The sequence below is a fragment of the Agelaius tricolor genome, unplaced genomic scaffold (genome assembly GCF_023055355.1).
Source record: "Agelaius tricolor isolate 1412-34295 unplaced genomic scaffold, bAgeTri1.0.p SCAF_22, whole genome shotgun sequence".
NCBI classification, from domain to species: Eukaryota; Metazoa; Chordata; class Aves; order Passeriformes; family Icteridae; genus Agelaius; species Agelaius tricolor.
In genome coordinates this window covers 13,924,316-13,940,783 of record NW_027269282.1, presented here as the reverse complement: position 1 = coordinate 13,940,783, position 16,468 = coordinate 13,924,316, and the positions used below count along the sequence as shown (strand labels likewise).

General features: G+C 56.4%; 1 protein-coding gene across 1 annotated transcript; it reads left to right on the top strand.

The window, feature by feature from the left end:
* The first annotated feature begins 8,591 nt into the window (after positions 1 to 8,591).
* On the top strand, positions 8,592 to 16,218 carry BNIP3 (BCL2 interacting protein 3). Its single transcript, XM_071446163.1, has 6 exons — positions 8,592 to 8,738; positions 11,079 to 11,259; positions 11,854 to 11,938; positions 14,392 to 14,498; positions 14,588 to 14,737; positions 15,311 to 16,218. Exons 1-6 carry the CDS (start codon positions 8,702 to 8,704, stop codon positions 15,360 to 15,362), a joined length of 612 nt encoding a protein of 203 aa, XP_071302264.1. The 5' UTR covers positions 8,592 to 8,701; the 3' UTR covers positions 15,363 to 16,218.
* The last annotated feature ends 250 nt before the right edge of the window (positions 16,219 to 16,468 follow it).

The window sequence follows — 16,468 nt, the reverse complement described above, 5'->3', positions numbered from 1 at the left end:
GCATGTCCAGAGAGAGAGCCCAGGCTGGCAGCTGTGAGTCTTTCTTGCCAGGAAATTATTATTTTGTACTACACACATTTCTCTGGCTGTATCACAATGTGTGAAATTACAGGCAAAAGTCAACGGGACTCCAATGTGTTTTCTAATCTCTGTCTCCATTTATAGCAGTGTCAGTAGAGGCACCCCATGAAATGAAAGGAAAAGGAATCTGGATGAGATAAATCACATTTAAAATGACCGAGAGAGGAAGCAGCTGGGAAGAAAAATAAAACAGCTTTCTTTTTTTAGGTTAAATAGCACAGAATAGAATCAAAAGCCCAGACTGCTTTGGGTTGTGAGGGACCTTAAAGCACATCCCATTCCACCCCTACCATGGACAGGGACACCAATGTCACACTGTGTCAGGTGCCCCAGGGCCCATCCAGCCTGGCCTCGGGCACTGCCAGGGATGGGGAGCCTGCTCTGCTATGGACAGGAGTGCCATGGAAAGCAGGGATGGGGAGCCTGCTCTGCTATGGACAGGATTGCCATGGAAAGCAGGGATGGGGAGTCTGCTCTGCTATGGACAGGAGTGCCATGGAAGCAGGGATGGGGAGCCTGCTCTCCCATGGGAAGGATTGCCATGGGAAGCAGTTCAGGCACTGCCAGGGATGGAGAGCCTGCTCTCCTCTGAGCACAGGAGTGCCACAGAAGCAGGGATGGGGAGCCTGCTCTCCTATGGAAAGGATTGCCATGGGAAGGAGTTTGGGCACTGCCAGGGATGGGGAGCCTGCTCTCCTGTGGACAGGAGTGCCATGGAAGCAGGGATGGGGAGCCTGCTCTCCTGTGGACAGGAGTGCAATGGAAGCAGGGATGGGGAGCCTGCTCTCCTGTGGACAGGAGTGCCATGGAAGCAGGGATGGGGAGCCTGCTCTCCTGTGGACAGGAGTGCCATGGAAGCAGGGATGGGGAGCCTGCTCTCCTCTGAGCACAGGAGTGCCATGGAAGCAGTTCTGAAAGATGCCGTGCACAGAGTTCAGCTAACAGGAAATGCCCGAATCAGCTCCTGGGCGAGCACAGACTCAGATTATTTGTCACAGCGATTCACCAGGGCATGCATTACCCCAAGCACCAACACCTACAGCTGCAGAGGAGGCTCAGCAGCAATCTCTGAGCCTGGCATTTCAACTGCATCACACGGACAGAGACTCCATAAAATGCTGAGGAGCAGACGGAGCAGGAAGATGCAGCTGGGCCCCAGTGCCAGGCAGAGCCATCCCCTCCTGGCACCCGAGAGCACAGCTTTGCACATCAGAGCCATGGTTATCACAGTTTGCACATCAGAGCCATGGTTATCACAGTTTGCACATCAGAGCCACGTATCACCCCCCCGGAGGGAGAACAGGAAATAACCTCAGACACAATGCCCAACAGCACACCTGAAAATGGAGCCCGCAAAGCCTTCAGGCAGCAGATGGGTCATGTGCAGCACATCTATCTATTTATCTGTCTGTCTGTCTATCACACTTTATGTCCGTATTTATAGATACATTACACAGGTAAGCACTGATTAATAAGCACAGGCAGGCACTAATTAAGGAGCATAGCACTCATTAGCGAGCACAGGTAGATGCTAATTAAGGAGCACAGGTAGGCAGGAACCTCAGTCCCTCATGCTGCACACCGAGGGAGTCCCTGCCTGCAGTGCACTCCAGATAAAACCTGTAGGCTGCTCGAGCAGACATATTTAAAGAGATTTTTGCGATTCACACTGCAAAAGGCTAAAAAAAAAAAATCCATCCCTGCTGCAGGTGGTTCTATTTTCCCTCTCTGTCCTCTAAACAGTGGGATCAGATGAAGAGTGATGCATCGATTGGTCCAGAGATGCACCGAGAGGACAGAGAAGGAAAATAAACCAAAAAATGCTAAAAATCCCCCAAGCGTAGAGTAAAATGTGCTCACCAGGTACCCCGAGCGCGGACGCGAGCAGTCGGAGGAGCTAAGGACGGGTTTCCCCGGCAGGCTGCGGGATGCGCTCAGTGCCGGCAGGCTCAGCCATTGCGGAGTCACTGCAGCTCCGGCAGCACGTCAGCAGCGCTGCTGCTCCAGAGCCCTCCCATCCCTGCCTGCCGGGATCAGCTCCAGAGCCCTCCCATCCCGAGATCAGCTCCAGAGCCCTCCCATCCCTGCCTGCCGGGATCAGCTCCAGAGCCCTCCCATCCCGAGATCAGCTCCAGAGCCCTCCCATCCCTGCCTGTCGGGATCAGCTCCAGAGCCCTCCCATCCCGAGATCAGCTCCAGAGCCCTCCCATCCCTGCCTGCCGGGATCAGCTCCAGAGCCCTCCCATCCCTGCCTGCCGGGATCAGCTCCAGAGCCCTCCCATCCCGAGATCAGCTCCAGAGCCCTCCCATCCCTGCCTGTCGGGATCAGCTCCAGAGCCCTCCCATCCCGAGATCAGCTCCAGAGCCCTCCCATCCCGAGATCAGCTCCAGAGCCCTCCCATCCCTGCCTGCCGGGATCAGCTCCAGAGCCCTCCCATCCCTGCCTGCCGGGATCAGCTCCAGAGCCCTCCCATCCCGAGATCAGCTCCAGAGCCCTCCCATCCCGAGATCAGCACTGCTCCTGCTCCAGAGCCCTCCGTTCCCTCCGCTCTCCCCATTCCGTGGCTGTCCCTTCCCAGCCAGCCGAGGCTGCTGTCCCAAACGTGCTCGGGCCCCGCTCTCCGGCCAGGATCGGCATTCCCAGCTCCAGGAGGAAGCCAAAGCTCTGCATCCAGCACAGCTGGAGCCCTCACGGAGCTGCTCCTCCTGCCTTGCTGAAAAGGGCAGGGGGGGGTTGAAGGATATTTGGATTTAAAAACAGCTGCCAGGCTTTGCACTTGCTCCTAGCAATAGAGATGGGATCAAGCTGTAGGATCATGGAATTATGGGCTCTTCTGGGTTGGAAGGGACCCCAAATCCCCCCCAGTGCCACCCCTGCCATGGCAGGGACACCTCCCACTGTCCCAGGTGCTCCCAGCCCCAGTGTCCAGCCTGGCCTTGGGCACTGCCAGGGATGCAGGGGCAGCCCCAGCTGCTCTGGGCACCTGTGCCAGGGCTGCCCACCCTGCCAGGGAACAATTCCCAATTCCCAATCTCCCATCCAGCCCTGCCCTCTGGCACTGGCAGCCATTCCCTGGCTCCTGTCCCTCCATCCTTGTCCCCAGTCCCTCTGCAGCTCTCCTGGAGCCCCTTCAGGCCCTGCCAGGGACTCTGAGCTCTCCCTGGAGCTGCTCCTGTCCAGGTGAGCCCCTCAGGTGTCCCAGGCTGGCTGCAGAGAACTCTGGACTCACTCCCGGAGGTCCATTTTCCATGGAAGCCCACGCCCTGGGAGTGCAGGGCAGGCACTGGGTCTGTATCTCTTACAGGAGTGGCATTCCTGGGTGCCAGCGTGCTCTGCAGGGACCTGGCAGTGCTGGAGAGTGGAAAAGGCAGGTGTTGTTGTAAGGTTTGATTTGAGGACTAGAACACATGGATATAAAGCAGGTCTGGAACGCCCAGGGCACTGCATCCCAGTGCTCCTCACACCTGAGGAAATATCCATTGTCAATACTCACTCACTGAAAATCCCCCTTTCCATCAGAAACGGATCACTAGTATGCATAAAGGAAATGCATTTGGGTACAAGATACTTCTAACACCGCCAAGTTCTCTACAAGCAAATAGGATATAGGGCATATTTGTTTGAGTTTGTGTTTTCCTGACATGAGAAATAGTGAAGACTGGGAACTGTTCCCAGCGTATGTCCATGAACTGCTGACAGGAATGACAGAGTGATCTGAGTGCAGGGCTGGGAAGCAGAAACCTACCCTGGAACACAGTTTGAGTTTTAGAAAGAGGGCCTGGGGCTTTTTCCCCTTAAACAGCAGCTGTGTAGCTGGAACTTTGCATAGAAAATCTTCATTTTCCCTCCATTGAAAGCTCACAACCGCACAGGACAACAAACACATGACTGCTAACCAGATTCCTCAAGTGTGTTCCTATTTTTGCGGATCCCAAACACGCTGTGTTCCCCTGCCCGGTGGTTTCAATTATCCTTTGCCAAAGGGACATGTAGTGGCACTTGGAGACAACAGGACTGGCTGTGCCTCTGGGAGCTGTGACAACAACGGCTCCGGGACAAATGAAACTGGCTTCTATTTTTAGAGCTGAATTGCAACACTTTGTGGGAGTTTGTAAGCAAAACAAGTCACGTCGCAGGCAGTGTTGTAAGTGACCTACACAAGAGCCCAGCAGTGGTTTGCATCACTCAGAGAATGGGGGTTTGTTTTTCAGCTGGCAAGTGCTCAGGAGAAGCATTCCTCTGGCAGCTTCCATGGGCTGAGCTGCACACAAATGGGAATGGGCTTTAAAAACCTGCAGTTAGTAAGTAAAGAAGAGCTGAAGACATTTTCATGCTCTGCTTTTCTGATTCACACTAGAAGTGGTCAGAATTTCTTCCATTGTGAGACTGAAAAGCAAACCAGCAGCACTCTGGGTTTGGTTGGAGCCCTGGTTTGTGCCAGCATGGGGTCTGAGCTCCCTGTGACACCGAGCTCAGGGCAGGCAGGATCAATGCCCCTGTGCAGCCATGACAGAACAGCACAGAGAGTGTGGGGATTGCTGAGCAGTGTGACAGACATGGCCCAGGATGGCACAGAGCGCGTGGGGATTGCTGAGGAGTGTGACAATGGCCCAGGATGGCACAGAGCGTGTGGGGATTGCTGAGGAGTGTGACAATGGCCCAGGACACAGCACAGGGCGTGTGGGGATTGCTGAGGAGTGTGACAATGGCCCAGGATGGCACAGAGAGTGTGGGGATTGCTGAGGAGTGTGACAGACATGGCCCAGGATGGCACAGAGAGTGTGGGGATTGCTGAGGAGTGTGACAGACATGGCCCAGGACACAGCACAGAGCGTGTGGGGATTGCTGAGCAGTGTGACAATGGCCCAGGATGGCACAGAGCGTGTGGGGATTGCTGAGGAGTGTGACAATGGCCCAGGATGGCACAGAGCGTGTGGGGATTGCTGAGGAGTGTGACAGACATGGCCCAGGATGGCACAGAGCGCGTGGGGATTGCTGAGGAGTGTGACAATGGCCCAGGATGGCACAGAGAGTGTGGGGATTGCTGAGGAGTGTGACAGACATGGCCCAGGATGGCACAGAGCGCGTGGGGATTGCTGAGGAGTGTGACAATGGCCCAGGATGGCACAGAGCGTGTGGGGATTGCTGAGGAGTGTGACAGACATGGCCCAGGATGGCACAGAGCGCGTGGGGATTGCTGAGGAGTGTGACAATGGCCCAGGACACAGCACAGAGAGTGTGGGGATTGCTGAGGAGTGTGACAGACATGGCCCAGGATGGCACAGAGTGTGTGGGGATTGCTGAGGAGTGTGACAATGGCCCAGGACACAGCACAGAGAGTGTGGGGATTGCTGAGGAGTGTGACAATGGCCCAGGATGGCACAGAGCGTGTGGGGATTGCTGAGGAGTGTGACAATGGCCCAGGACACAGCACAGAGTGTGTGGGGATTGCTGAGGAGTGTGACAGACATGGCCCAGGATGGCACAGAGTGTGTGGGGATTGCTGAGGAGCGTGACAATGGCCCAGGACACAGCACAGAGTGTGTGGGGATTGCTGAGGAATGTGACAGACATGGCACAGGATGGCACAGAGCGTGTGGGGATTGCTGAGGAGCGTGACAGACATGGCCCAGGACATTACAGCCCTGCCATGGCAGCAGCCACACCACACAAAGGCTTTTATTAACTCTCCACATGGAATAAAATCAGAGAATCAGCAAATGTCACAAGGGTTTGGGCTGCAGGGGACCTCAAGGCTCATCGTGTTGCAGCCGTGGTGGGCAGGGACACCTTGCACTGTCCCCCATCAGCAGCCTGGGTGAGCAGCAGCAGTGCAGAGAGGACACAAGAGCAGCTGGGTGGTTAATGATGAACCTGGTTCCAAGAAATGCTCAGCATGAAACACACACACGGCTGGACTTCCAGAGGCAGCCAGGGAGGTTAATGACCAACCCTCGGTGGGATGCAGGCGGGGAGTGCTCAGATTTCAGTGGGGTTTGACTGAGCCTGTGTCTGCACAGGAGAGCAACAGTCACAGAATCACTGAATCATTTGGGCTGGAAAATCCCTCCCAGCCCAGGGAGTCCCAGCTGTGCCCATCCCCACCCTGTCCCCAGCCCTGAGTGCCACCCCCAGGTGCCACCTGCAGGGATGGGCACTGCAACCCTCCCTGGGCAGTTCCTGAGCCCCCTTTCCATGGGGAAATTCCTGCTGTGCCCACCCTGAGCTGCCCAGGCCCAGCCTGAGGCCGTTCCCTCTGCTCCTGTCCCTGTGCCCTGGAGCAGAGCCCGACCCTCCCGGCTGTGCCCTCCTGGCAGGGAGTTGTGAGCCCACTTTCCCAAATCAGTCCTGAAATTTCCACTGTCTCACATTGTACCGCTAGGGAGTGGGTGGATTACTTTGATTTCTATAGTAAGAAACCAAAGACAAGTCAGCAAACATTATCCATTTCTAAACCAATGCAAGTTTATCACGGGTTTGGGATTACAAACAACTGTGCAATGCAAAATACCTGTCCCTCACAGCTGGGCTGAGCCTCATGTCAGGCCCAAAACCAAACACAAAGTTGAAGCTGCCTGAGCAGCAAGTGTGACTCCGTATCCAAATCATTGCCTTTGTTATTCTGTGGAGGAGACAGTCACTGTTTCTGGCTTAAAGGGAATTAATCAATACATGATTGAGTCTGTGACATGCAAGTAAATAAGATTAGAGTGAGTCCCAGCTGTGCAGAGGATCGCAGTGCAACAAATCAATAACCTTTCAAAGACTTCATCCAGCAACAGGAAAATTCACAATTTTTCCTGATGACAGCACAGTGCGTCTCTGCCCAAAATTTTCTGTCATCAAATTATACATGAAAATAAAAGCATTCACCCAATGACCGATGGAAGAGTAGCTGTGGCTCCCCCTGGATCCCTAGCAGTGCCCAAAGCCAGGTTGGACATTGGGTCTTGGAGCACCCTGGGATGATGGAAGGTGTCCCTGCCATGGCAGGGGTGGCACTGGGTGGGAATTATGGTCTCTCCAACCCAAACCCTTCTGGGGTTCTGTGATTCCATGATCCCCACGTCCCTCCTGAGGCAGACAGCCCTTGCTGTGTGACTGCAGTGGGGAGCCCCTGTTCCTCACAGCCGAGGCAGGGCTGGCTGCAGGAGAGGGGCAGATCTGGAGGCAGAACCTGCTGTATCCCCTGTTCCTCACAGCCGAGGCAGGGCTGGCTGCAGGAGAGGGGCAGATCCCGGAGGCAGAACCTCCTCCCCGAGGAGCAGCTGCTGTACCGGGTGCCCCGTGCCCGGTGCCCGAGGCTGTCGGCAGCAGGGAGCAGCTGCCGTGCCCGCGCCCGGTGCCCCGTGCCCGGGGAGGGAGGGAGGCTGCCGTGCCCGGTGCCCCGTGCCCGGGGAGAGAGGGAGGCCGCCGTGCCCGGTGCCCGGTGCTGCCGGCAGCAGGGAGCAGCAGAGCTCTGCGGAGGAGCGGGAGCGGCAGCGAGCGCAGGCACCGGGAACCCGCCCCTCGTTCCCAGCTTAAAGCCGGCCTTTGCTCCTGCCACGGACGGCTCTTCCCTACTGGAACGGAACCGGCTCCATTGCCGCTCTTTATCCACCGGTTACACAGAGTGCCGTGCCCACACCGCAACACCCGGCCTCGTCCTTCTGGAAGGTTATAAAGCAATAACTCACAGACAATTACTGATGCATTTCACTTGGGCTTTGTGACTCGGCTGCAGAAAGGCACGGGTGAAAACAATTCCAGACAAGGCAAAAAAGCCTGCATGCTTTAATTAATACTTTGGCTAAATAAAATCAGGTTTTATGCGTCCGTCTTCACAAAGTCCCAGCAGTAAATCAGTATCTGCTTTCAAACAACAACACGAGTTAAGTAGTTCCCGCTGTCGAGAGCCCTGATGGCATCGTGTCAATTAAAGACCAAAACGAGATTTATTTACTATCTATTTATTTATTTATTTGCTATTATTTATTAATTTTCTTGGGGCTGTTTTGTGCAGGGCTAAGAGTCGGACTGGATGACGCTTGTGGGTCCCTTCCAACCATTCTGTGATTATTACCTATTTTAGGGCCATGTATCATTCGCTGTCGGCGCTGGCTTAGCGGCCGCAAGCTGTGACTTTGCAAGCGGACGTGTCTGCTTTGAAACCCCCTCCGTGTATCCCTTGAAACCCGCTCCGTGTACACTTTGAAATCCCCTCCGTGAATCCTTTGAAACGTCTCCGTGTATCTTTTGAAACCGCGCCCGTGTCCGCGTTCCCCGTGTGACTCTGAAGCGCCGTGCGGGAGGCCGGCGGGCCGTGCGGAGCGCTCAGCGGGCAGAGAGCGGGAGTCATGAGGGATGATGATGTTCTGAGGGATGATGATGTCCTGCGGGATGACGATGTCCCACGGGAACCGTCCCCGCTCTCCCGTTTCCCCGCCCGGCCCCGCTCCCTCCCCGCCATCATGGCGGCCCAGGGGGCGCTGAGGGAGCGCGCGCCCCCCCTGCCGCGCCCCGTCCCGCCCCGCCGCGCTGGCCAATGGGCGGGCGGCGCGGCGCTGACGTCAGCGGGGCGGTCGCCGTGCGCTGAGGCGGGCGGCGCGCGGTCAGTGCGTGCCCGGCCGCCCGCCAGCCATGTCGCGACAGAGCCCTCAGGAGGAGAACCTGCAGGGTAAGGCCGCGGGCAGCGGCGCGGAGGGCTGGCAGCGCACTGCCCGGGCGCGGAGGGCTGGCACCCACTGCCCGGGAGCGGAGGGCTGGCACCGCACTGCCCGGGCGCGGAGGGCTGGGGGCGGACCCGCGCGGGGCCCTTCTGTGTCGCGATATTGGGTGAATGCGCTGGCCGATGTGCGCGCCGCAGTGCGTGTCCATCGCCCCGCGTCCCGGGGAGGAGGCCCGGTGGGTGTGCCTGTGAGCAGGGCTGGGGTCAGTCGCGGGGATCGGGTGCTGGATAGCCCGGATAGCCCGGATTGGCCGGGGAAGGGAAAATCCCCCACACAGTGCGGCTGGCACGGGGGTTGTAGCGATTTAGGGGCCGTCCTCATCGCTCTGTGGAATTCTGCTTCTTAATTCCCAGCGTTGAAAGCTTTATCTTAAGAAAATTACGCTTCCCAGCGCTGATGCCGTGCTTTGCGGTGCTGGTCTGTGCTCGCACATGTGTCCTGGGCTGGGATATCGTGACAGACCCCTCTGTCCCGAGGCCATCCTCGGGACTCGTCTGGCCGGGCTGTTTCGCCTCTCCTGGGCTTCGGTCTGTTTGTGTTTCCAGCCTCATAAAAACACAGCTGCTTTTATCTTTAAATGGTGATATCCCAGCCTGTTCCGTGTGCTCCAGCACAGCCCTTCTCTGAGGAGTGTCCGAAAGGAGAAGGAAAGAAAGGGAAAATTGTTAACCACATCTTCTGTCCCCTTGCTGCTGCAATCCCCATCCTCTCCCTGCTTTATCCTGTATTCCAGTAAGAGTTCAGCAGATAAAGTCTTAATTTGATCTCTAGTGGTTGTGATCGTTCTTTGGTAACAGCTTGAGCTTCCCTAGATTTTGGGGGAAAGGGTAGGGAAGGGTTTGTCTGGCTCTGAACACGCTCCCTGCCACATGCCAGGCACTGTCACGTGGAGGGGAAAATTCCCAAACAAACCCAAACAACAACAAACCAGCTGTGAAGGAAAAGGGGTTTGGAAGAAAAGCATCTCTTCCAAACTCGGCGGCCGGGAATGTTTGTGTCCAGCAGGTTTTGTGGTACTTTGGCTGTCCAGATGGAGGTGTGTGTATTTGGGGTGGAGGTACTCGTGTTGTTGATGCACATGAGGCAGTTTGGCTTTGTGCTGTTCCGTTTGGCTTTGGAGCCCTCAGTCTCCTCCCAGCCAGGGTATCTGGGCTATCTTTGCTGGTCTGACATTCGTGCTTCACACTAAAGCCCTGCACTGGCTTCTCCCCACCTGGTTCCGGTGCTGCTGGATGGCTGGGAAGGGACCCTGCAGCTCCAGCTGCTCCTGCTGTGCCTTTGTTCCCTGAGCAGCCCGAGCACCACTGGCCCTGTCTCTCCTGTCCCTGCTGATTCCCTGGACATCCTTGCACAGAATCCAGGGAATTCCTGCTGCTCTCCTGCTCCTGTCTTCGCTGCTCTGCTCCCTGGGCACTGCTGGGGCTGGGCCACATCTGTTCCACAGTGGGGTTCCTCTGGCATTCGTGTAACTCGGGTGTTTTCTGTTCCCTGAGCTCATTCCTGGGGGGCTGGAGGGACAGGACACCCCAGTGCCAGAGGGCAGGGCTGGATGGGAGATTGGGCATTGGGAATTGTTCCCTGGCAGGGTGGGCAGCCCTGGCACAGGTGCCCAGAGCAGCTGGGGCTGCCCCTGCATCCCTGGCAGTGCCCAAGGCCAGGCTGGACCCTGGGGCTGGGAGCACCTGGGACAGTGGGAGGTGTCCCTGCCATGGCAGGGGTGGCACTGGGGGGGATTTGGGGTCCCTCCCAGCCAAGGCATTCCAGGATTCCATAGGGAGGGCAGAGCTCCGGGCCTGCAGTGAGCTGTCCCTGCCCAGGAGGGAGCTGTTATTCCCTCCCTTAGGAAAACAGAGCCCATGTGACCGTGTTAAATATACTGCTAGCAGCAAACCCATGACAGCCCTTGCCACACACCCGCAGTTGCTTAACAGCAGCACCTACAAATGGCACTGAAAAAAGGCTGCACTGAACAGTCCCTGGGCTCTGGAGCCCAAAGTCATTTCAACAAACCAACAACTGAACTTTGGCAGCAAAAGTCCTTGAGGTTATTTTGACTGCCACCTATGTTGAACAATACAAATTGAACGTAGCCTACAAGATCTGTATGTGCAGAGAGAAACACAATGTACTCCTGAGCAGCTGCTTCCAGGCCTGTGAGCCCTCCCAGCTCAGCTGCCTGCCCTTTGCATTCCGTGCTGTTTATGGGCCGGGAGGCAGGGCTGGCCTGTGTCCCTGCCGTGGCCCTGGCAGCCTCAGGCTGCGGGCTCAGCTCTGCTCTCTGCCGGCAGGGTCCTGGGTGGAGCTGCACTTCAGCAATGGCAGTGGCAGTGGCAGCTCAGCGTCCACGGGCAGCCAGGAGCAGGTGCCAGCCTCGCTGTCCATCCACAACGGGGACATGGAGAAGATCCTGCTGGACGCCCAGCACGAGTCGGGCAGGAGCAGCTCCAGGGAGAGCTCCCACTGCGACAGGTGAGCAGGGGCTCTGCCAAGGGCTCCCAGGGATGTCCCAGAGGCACAGACACAAATGCTGCATGGGTGTGTTAGCATGCATGTGCCTGTTTGTATGGACACACGTGTGCACAGGGGTGTGTGTTCGGTGCGTGCTCCCGCATGAACACGCGTGTGCATGTGTGCCTGGAAACCAGAGCAGGTGTCCAGGGCCTCACACAACAGCCCAGCCCCGGGCCAGGTGCTCAGGCAGTGCCATTAATGCATGTGCTGCATTTTGATGGGCTGTGAGCTCTCCAGCCCAGGTTGTGTTTGGAAATGCCCAAACTCCAGGACTCAACCTCCACAGCAGGGCCTGGCCTGGCTGGTGGGGATTCAAAGCAAACCCTGCTGCCACTCCTCGTGTGCTGCCTGTTGTTCTGTGCCAGTGCCAGGGCTCCCCAGCAGCGTGGGCAGAGGCAGGGGGGCAGAGCAGTGGCTGGGGTGGCTGGGCTGTGGCAGCACTGCCCCATGCAGCCCCTGGGGCATGGGGGGCACTCCTGGGCAGCGTGCCCAGCTCCCAGGTGTCACAGAACACTCACCTCCTCCTTTCCTGGTGCTCCTGTCCTGGTGCAGCCCCCCTCGCTCCCAGACCCCCCAGGACAGCCACAGAGCTCTGGAGATAGAGAGCCACAGCAGTGGGGAGAAGAACAGCTTCCAGGTAAGATCCTCACCGTGCTGGGGGACAGGGGAGCTCTGAGCTTTGGGCAGGAACAGCAGAAGCTGCTGAAGCAGAGCTTGCACAGCTCACAGCAGCCTTGGCAGATCCAGCCTGGCTGTGTTTGCTCCTGCACATGGGGATGTTTTGCTTGGGTCTTTCCAATCTGTGACTGAGGTTTTTCAGAAGGATTTGCCCTCTCCCTTTGGCTGCTGATGGGGTGCATTTCCTACGTCCCCACCAATGCTGAAATGCACCTCCACTAATTCAGTAGGAATTTTAAAAGATATTTTGACAACATCAAGAATTTCTAGAATCACTTAAATATGGCAGCCAGAAATACACAATTTCCAAGCCCTGCCATAGCTTTAATTCCAGGGATTTTAACAATTAATACCAAACCTGAATATCTGCTGCTTTGGTAAACTCCCTGTTCTTTTTGATTTCACTTTGTAGGTTTGTTTACCTTGCAAGGAAAATGAATAAACACATTTGCAACAAGAGTGGGGGAAATAATGTGCATTGACCATATTTAATCAATACAGGGCTTATTGCAGGATGACAGGCTGAAATCTGAAGTCTCCAGTGTAATAAATTAGCTTTTAATATTAAAAAAATGACTCACAAAGCATTTTGAGGAAGGAAGTATTTCAAGGAAGTGAATTTTTCTGCATCATTTCTACAACTCCTGCCAGACTCCAAGGACTCAGCTTTAGGTTAGCTAAATGTGGTACTGCAAGTTAATTATTACTGGAAATTATTATTTTATATTGTCAGAAACACCCTTCAGCTGTTTAAAGATCATTATTTAGACTTTGAGAACAAATAACCCCAAGTCAGAAAGCCATCAGAATTCCAGCTGCCTGGACAGTTTTATTTCCATGCTGTGTGTGTTTGCATCCAGAGCTGTTGGAATTCTGGGAGCAGGATCTATTTTTATCCCAAGGCCTGGGCTGTGTGGAATGGAGCCGAGCTGAGCCAGGAGCTCTGCCCTGACTCAGCATTTGTGCTGTAACTGCACCAGAGCTGGGGCTGGGGGGCTTGTTCTGGGAGCACACACCTGGCCAGGCTCACCTGCCTCCCAGGAGGGCCAGGGACTGTAACTGGTCCCTGCCAGGAGCTGGGCCAGGACTGCCAGGGACATCTGCCAGCTCTGAGCCTGGCCAGCAGTCCCTGTGCCAGTGTCCATCAGGGCTGGGAGCTGGGATAGGGCAGGGATCCCTGTGCCAGTGCCCATCAGGGCTGGGATCCCTGTGCCAGTGCCCATCAGGGCTGGGAGCTGGGGTAGGGATCCCTGTGCCAGTGCCCATCAGGGCTGGGATAGGGCAGGGATCCCTGTGCCAGTGCCCATCAGGGCTGGGATAGGGCAGGGATCCCTGTGCCAGTGCCCATCAGGGCTGGGAGCTGGGATAGGGCAGGGATCCCTGTGCCAGTGCCCATCAGGGCTGGGATAGGGCAGGGATCCCTGTGCCAGTGTCCATCAGGGCTGGGAGCTGGGATAGGGCAGGGATCCCTGTGCCAGTGCCCATCAGGGCTGGGAGCTGGGGATATTTTGGGACTGTGCATAAGGATGAAATGCTTGGTTCTGGGATTTCACTGCCAGGACAGTCTTGTCTTGGGCACATATGGGATATTGGATATGGGGTATGGTCTTTGGCATTCTCACCCCACTCTGAGTGAGGATGGCTCTCCCTGCTCCCGCTGTTGATCTGGGATGTGAACACTCCCTGGAAGGGGCTGGGAGGGCTGGTGCCAGGCCTGGCAGTGGTGCTGGCTGCAGGCAGGGCTCTGGCAGCCCCCAGCTGCCCTGCTCAGTGTCAGTGCTGGGCAGTGGTGCTGGCTGCAGGCAGGGCTCTGGCAGCCCCCAGCTGCCCTGCTCAGTGTCAGTGCTGGGCAGTGGTGCTGGCTGCAGGCAGGGCTCTGGCAGCCCCCAGCTGCCCTGCTCAGTGTCAGTGTCAGTGCTGGGCAGTGGTGCTGGCTGCAGGCAGGGCTCTGGCAGCCCCCAGCTGCCCTGCTCAGTGCCATGGGCTGGGCAGTGGTGCTGGCTGCAGGCAGGGCTCTGGCAGCCCCCAGCTGCCCTGCTTGGTGCCATGGGCTGGGCAGTGGTGCTGGCTGCAGGCAGGGCTCTGGCAGCCCCCAGGTGCCCTGCTCAGTGTCAGTGCTGGCCTGGCAGTGGTGCTGGCTGCAGGCAGGGCTCTGGCAGCCCCCAGCTGCCCTGCTCAGTGTCAGTGTCAGTGCTGGGCAGTGGTGCTGGCTGCAGGCAGGGCTCTGGCAGCTCCCAGCTGCCCTGCTTGGTGCCATGGGCTGGGCAGTGGTGCTGGCTGCAGGCAGGGCTCTGGCAGCCCCCAGGTGCCCTGCTCAGTGTCAGTGTCAGTGCTGGGCAGTGGTGCTGGCTGCAGGCAGGGCTCTGGCAGCCCCCAGCTGCCCTGCTCAGTGCTGGTGGCTCTCGGTTGCAGTCCGAGGAGGATTTCCTGGAGAGGAGGAGGGAGGTGGAGCGGCTGCTGAGGAAGAACGCGGATTGGATCTGGGACTGGTCCAGCCGGCCCGAGAACATCCCGCCCAAGTGAGTGCTGCCACAGCTGCTGGGAGAGCTCCTGCAGCTTCTCCTCCTCCTGCCTGAGCACACAGCTCACCTTCCTTCCCCAAATGCAGGGAATTCCTCTTCAAGCACCCCCGGCGCACGGCCACGCTCAGCATGAGGAACACCAGTGTCATGAAGAAAGGGGGGATATTCTCTGCAGAATTCCTGAAGGTTTTCCTCCCATCCCTGCTGCTCTCTCACCTGCTGGCCATTGGACTAGGGTAAGGTTCAATTGGAAAAAAAAAAAGATTTTTTTACCTGCTTTCTTTGAGGCCTGATTCTGATTCCCAATTCCCTCTTTGTCCAAGATGGTTACTCAGGAAGTGCTTCCTGCCCGTGGTATTGCTGGATGGTTGAAGTTTTCTGATTTTCTCTGTTTGGGAATTTCTCAGAACAATTAAGGGGCAGGGAAATGAGGAATTCTGTACACTGAAACTGTAGTCACACAACACTTGGCTCCACTGGAGATGAGACTCTTAATCTCACAACTAGGAGATCAGCAAAGCAAAAATCTAATACTGAATAGATTTTAAAGTTCCACTGACATAGATTTAAAAATATTTAATATTATTTTAAATTACTCAGTAGATTTTTAATGGGGGATGTTTGCTTTCCACATCAGCGTGGGGCAGGTGCTGGGCCCTGGAGCTGGGGAGGGGCACCAGACCAGGGGCAGTCACTGGGGCTGGGCTCCGGAGCAGTTCTGTTCCTGCTGCCTGGTTACAGCTGCCAGGGAGGGCATTCCCAGCACTGCACCACAGCCGGGCTGCCCGTGTGCTCTGACCCCGCTGCAGGATTTACATCGGGAGGCGCCTGACCACCACGGCTTCCAGCAGCACCTTTTAGAGGCACCGGGGGTGGAGCCGAGCAGCCGCAGCTGGAGCGCAGGAGGTGCAGAGGAGGGGAGCTGGTCGTGGCCGTCGTGTGTGTGTCCTGTCCGTGTCCTGTTTTAGTTTAGTCTAAAAATGGGAAGGGAGACGCTGGAGCTCCCGTGTCACATAGAGCCTTCTGGATCAATCCCCGCTGGATAACCCCTCGAGCACGTGCAGATGCTGTAATGTCCCTTAGTGCTTTGTAGTGAAGTACCTGAGCATTAGAGCAGCTCCGTGTTTAAATCAGTCCCAGCTTTCAGCAGCCCTCGTGCTGGGCCGTGTCCATCCCGCCCCTCCTGTGCCTGCGGTGGGAATGTTGTCCCTGCCCCTGCAGCCCGCACAGGCAGGGAGAGCCCAGACTGGAGTGGCCTTACAGACGATCCGGAATTCCCGGGGGCTCTCACTGCCCCGGGCAGCCTTTCCTCGGGTAGGTGTGGCTTAGTTCACTTGGGTGGGAGGTGTAAGGTGTTGAGACACAGTGGGAAGAGATGAGCACGTGGGTAAAATCCATCAGTTTGTCCATGTTCAGAGGTAGAATTTGGATTTAGTGCCTACTAAAAGCTGCTTTTGCCAGGACATTGATTTAACCCCAGCAGTTACTCCAGGCTCTCTGCTGTACTTACCGCAGGCTGTCGCTTACAGGCTTTTCCTGTCCCACGTCAGTGTGCACCTGACCCCAGCCCTGGGCACATGAACCACAGGGTGGCTTCTCCTTGGTTTTTACTGATGCAATGCCTTTCCCTTCCGTGATTTTACCTTATTTAATGAGAAAATGAATGTTTGCCAAAATACCATGTTTTATATATTTAAATAAAAAGGTTCCTGGTGAACTCAGTTTCCTCATTCCTTTTCCTGCAGGGGCTGATGAGGCTCTTGGCCTCTGCCTGCCCCTATCCCACTGGTCACTTGCTGAGATGGAATGCAGATGTTTCCATGGAAACAGCATCAAGCAAACCTCAGCAGGCCCTGGGTAACCTGCACTCACTGCACACACAGGGTGTGATGCTCCTGAGGAGCTGCAAACCATGGAATTGTTGAGGCTGGAAAAGCCCTGTGAGCCCATGGAGTCCCACCATTCCC